Source organism: Sipha flava, unplaced genomic scaffold, assembly GCF_003268045.1.
Source record: "Sipha flava isolate LNK unplaced genomic scaffold, YSA_version1 259_pilon_pilon, whole genome shotgun sequence".
Classification (NCBI taxonomy): domain Eukaryota; kingdom Metazoa; phylum Arthropoda; class Insecta; order Hemiptera; family Aphididae; genus Sipha; species Sipha flava.
In genome coordinates, this window is record NW_020272920.1 from 18,444 (window position 1) to 23,412 (window position 4,969).

A 4,969-nucleotide genomic window follows, 5' to 3' on the forward strand; every position below is an offset into this window, starting at 1 on the left:
GTAAACAGTCAAACTAACTATATATATATATTATATTATTAATTTAGTGTTAAAACACTTTCATGAGTGTAAGACATGAATAAATTGATCTTTGTTGAACTGCACTTTTCCATTTCGAAACAATGGTTCTTCGATTTGGTTCCAGTGTTCGAAACTAAACTGTGGGATCATTATATTAACTTCTTTACGCACTGATTCATCTGAATCTGAAATAAAAATAATTGTTAAACACGACTATACAATTGAAAGTATATAATATCAATTATATTTTTACTATTATTACTTCTAAAGCTGAATATTATGTTATTTTTAGAATATTTTTAATACCTTTCTTTCATAATACAACATTTTTGATTAGTTGCCTAACATTGATGTAGTAAAAAAAGTAAAATAAAATGTAATGACACTAAAATAGTTTATGTTAATACATATCCTGGATATTTTCAACATATAGGTAAAAACTACACTTAAATTATAAATATTAAATTATTGCGCATGTATCTATAAGAACAATTTGTAATTTCATTTGAAAACTTCAATATCTTTTTTGGAGAATATCTTTTTATTTATTTAAATACTATAAATATTCTGAATATAAAACAAAATTATATTTACCACTTTTAGTAAATGATTATAATTAGGGAACGAATTTATTGGCAAATGCTTATATGTAATGGATTATGTTTTTGGAAATCTGATGAGAATTGTCCTCAATTTAGATCATTCTTATTAAAATTACATTAATTTTATTTTGTATATTTCATACATATTTGTAGTTTTATAGAGTATAGTTTAATTTATAGAACATATATTTTTTTACCTATTATTTTCATGTTCGCAGCCACATGATACAAATAAAATGAAAACTAGTCATTATAGCCAAAAACAAAATAATATACTTGTATGCAACATATGATCCAATACAAATTATATAAATATAGATAAATTCATATGATACAGTTGAACACTTGAACTAGACGGTATTACGGAAACCAATCAGTCAGTGGGTGCATTCGTATGTATATTGTTACATATAAAATTATCGCGGTTTTTGTGTCTAGTAATTTTACTTTATTATTCTTTCATAACTATAAAATGCCTAAAGTAAAAACACTAATTAGTAGTCGTTTATACACATACATAAACGACCATAAAGATATTTTCAAACTGATGGTTCAATTTTGTATTACAATATTTGCGAAATTTTTACATGATTTAAAAAATAATAATAATTTTGATTTAATTATAAGTGCATATTTTGTAGCATATTACAGCATTTTTGGAAGCATATTTTGAGGATCTTTTGTGCATATAAATCCGTTCTCTAATTATAACATACAAAATTTCTTAACACGCACAAGTATGGAATTATTTGCACAACGGTAATAATAAAAATAATTTATATAAATTGGGAGATATTGATGTGTTAAGAAACATAATATTAAATACCACATGGTATAAATTAATTAAGTATATATCAAAATATAATTCGATAGATTAACCTAAAATAATTATAAGTCACCAGATCCATGAGTAGCATTTCTGGTATCGGTGAGGCCATGTCTCGCTCTTATACAATCAGGATGACTTAGTTGGGATTGGAAAACTTTAGTTGGTCCCATCAAACGACGCCAAACTGCAATCGCATCTTCTCTGGCCAAAATATAAGCTTCAGATGGCCCACTAAATGACAATGTATTGGTGATTAGACCATAAGTAAATAAAACAAAGAACATACTTAACTACCTTGTCATGAACGTGATGAGTCTGTTGTAAAAAAACTTTGTTTTATGCTCACTGTAAAATCGTTCCGCCTGTTCTAATTGAATAGTCTGACGCACTGATCTTACAACATAGAAACCATTGTCAAGTATTGTTCTCCTGATATCCTACAAGGAACAATAACGGTGTAGTGTTGCGCAGAAAAAACTTAGGCGGACTGAATTCATAGGTAACGGATCAGTATTGATTTGAATCTTCTTCTTCTCCTTCGCCTTTCTCCTAACTATTTGGGGTTGGCCGTAATACCAATTTTACCGTAATAATTCTATCACTTTTTCTTCCTACATCGACTACTTTCCTTTTTATCTCCTCATCCAATTATACTACAACCCCATTTCTAGTACTAGTCCTTCCTGAATAAATTATTTTATAGCCCTATCTTATTGCTTTTGCTTTCACTCTTTTCTACATAGTTTCCTCAACGCAACAAATATTAACATTTTTCCTCTTCAATAATTCTGCTAATTCTTTTCCACTCATCCAACTCCTCGAAAAACTCAATATTTAAATTATTTTTTTATTTTTTATTTCATTGTTTATTTGTTAATATTATAGGTATTACAGAAATAATATGAAGCATGAATGACACAATGTTATCATTGTTAATTTTAACAATAATAATAATTATTATGTCTTAATATTTTCACTTATACGTTATAGTACCCACTCACCTGTTATTTTTTTAGGAGTAGCGACTGCTACATCAAGCAAAAGGGTTTGGTGCCACTGCTCATTTTAAACCTATCTCTCATAACTAAACACAGATTTAAACGGGAGCGTTGAAATTACTCCTGTCGGATAGACCTGAAAACATAACTAGTAGAACAGTTACCATAACACACTTAATTATCCAAGCCTCCTCTACAATGCTTCCTCTCACCTGTTGTCACCGCTCACATGCTATATGGGACAAGCCGCCCAACTTTTGATTTGGATTCCTCATACTGTTCGACAGAACGTATACACCGGCTGTCAACCTGACGCGACCTCGTTAACCGCCTCAACCGCTGGCCGAGGAAACCGTGGAAGCATCGCCTTCCGCAGGGATCGGTATTTGATTCGAATGAGATGAACGAATAGAAGAACAAAAAAAACGAACGTCCACACCGGGACGGAATAGCCGATACTCACGAGCAGGGAGAACGGGCACGACACCACGTGGGGTTTCATGATGGCTAACGTCAGCTGCAAGCGTTTTACGGACGTCATGTCGGTGCGAACACAGGCGCGCGCGCGGACAACGTTTTCGTCGGTGACCGTTCAACGGGCCGACGGCGACGGAACGACCGAGTTCGGCGACATACTATCGCGAACCGACCGGAGCGAACACGGCAAGACGCGACACGCGAGAGCACTTACGTCGAGCACCTGACCAAAATCCGTTGACGGGCAGCGGTCCGTAGGCCGTTCGATTATCACGAATCGTTTTGATAACGATATCGATAAACGTTCCGAACGCACGTGCTGCACAGATATCTATATTATACTAGATAAGGTACTCGGGACGTTGCACATAGGAAAAAGTGAAGCCAGATTTCAAGCGCTTATCAGTGTATTATCATATGGGCGCCATATTGCTGGTTGGCAAAACATTCGATTACTCTATAGGAATTAGCTTAATAACTACAGAAATTCGTTACTTTTTTACATAATTTATAACTTATATCTTCAAAAGTTGGGTCTGTTGTGTATACACTATGGATGTTAGTATGGTACTAAGTATTTGATGGCATTTTTATTAAGATTAAGTATGTATGAAATAGCAAAAACTCATTTTGTATATAGTTATTTATTAATATAATGTTTACATAAATTCATGTCATAATACAGTATAATATAACATACATATAATGTTATTGATGGTTAAATAATATTAATTTGGTCAATAAGCGACGTTTACTAACGTCTGCACTTGTTTTCAACTTGGCCACATAATGAAGACGAACTTTCAGATATTGCTTGCAAATTAAAGTTACCAAATTCAACTTGTGATTTTCTAAAAAACCGTCATTTACACAATTTAAGCAATTAAAAATACTATAATTATATACATGATTTTTAACGGCAAGAATAACTTTTTGACTTAAGCCTGGTAATAATGAACAAAAATTTGATGTTAATTGAATTAATGTACTTTCAATAAATTTAACAATTACAACCACATCCTTTGAACTTTTTATTAATCCTCCTCTATTTTTAACATCTACTAATATTGAATGAGGATATTTATGACTATAATTATGTTCAGATTCATTTTCAATTATACTATAGGCACAAGTTTGACAGTCAATTTTTTTATAAACACTTCTAACGATAAATCCACAAATATAATATAAAATATTATCTTTTACCAAATCAAAACTATCAATATAAGGCAGAAGATTTGATATATTTTCATCTTCAACTTCTTCGATAACATTGTCTACTAATGTTTTTTTTGCCCAGCGTATCTCAAAAACACTTTCAGAACCTGTGTTATCTAGTGCAATACAATTAGCAGCATACGAAGAAGAAATTGAATTTTTTAAAAGTATTTGTTTCAATGCTGTTCTAAGTTCTAAAGCATTTGGATTATTATTGTTCCCAAAACGCTGCCTTATTTTTGAGAAAAACATTTCTAGGTGGTCCTGGGAAAACTTGTATGTTAACATGTATTTATATTCAGCAGTATAAAACAATTCATCTGCTATGCTAAATATTGATTTCACTGCAGTTGCCAACCCTAAAGGAGAAATTTAATCGACGTGTCAGATTTGTCAAAACAAATTTAATAGGTTTACATTTTAATCAAATTTATACTTACCAAGAATAAATGTTTTACGTGGAGTTAAATAAAGGAACTTTCCTTCGATATTTGTAAGTTTTAATAAATACTCTATTTGAGGTATAATTATACATCTCATTCTATCAACATCATTTCTGTACAGAGGTTTTTTAAAACCTTTTCCAAATGGATTGCGACTATTTAAAAAATCAAATATGCTGTCAATTACTCTAATAAATGTTTCAGTTGGTTCACCTGAAATCCAACAAAAAATATTTAATTTCAAATTGTATTATTTATTTATAGAACTTAAACTCAACTGTCTTTAAATGTAGGTTCATTTATATGTCTAAAAAATTCAAGAGCATCAGCTGTTGATGAGGATAAAGTTTGCGCTGCGAGTTTCACCTTCATGATATTTTT

At 31.2% G+C, this 4,969-nt stretch overlaps 1 protein-coding gene across 1 annotated transcript; it reads right to left on the reverse strand.

Moving 5' to 3' along the window:
- LOC112684948 (nucleoside diphosphate kinase 6-like) lies at window positions 1–3,304 on the reverse strand. The gene is made up of 4 exons (XM_025556683.1): window positions 2,914–3,304; window positions 1,747–1,889; window positions 1,523–1,683; window positions 1–206 (listed from the first exon to the last, which is right to left on the reverse strand). The coding sequence occupies exons 1-4, from the start codon at window positions 2,989–2,991 to the stop codon at window positions 61–63; spliced, it is 528 nt and encodes a 175-aa protein (XP_025412468.1). The 5' UTR covers window positions 2,992–3,304; the 3' UTR covers window positions 1–60.
- Between the last annotated feature and the right edge of the window lie 1,665 nt (window positions 3,305–4,969).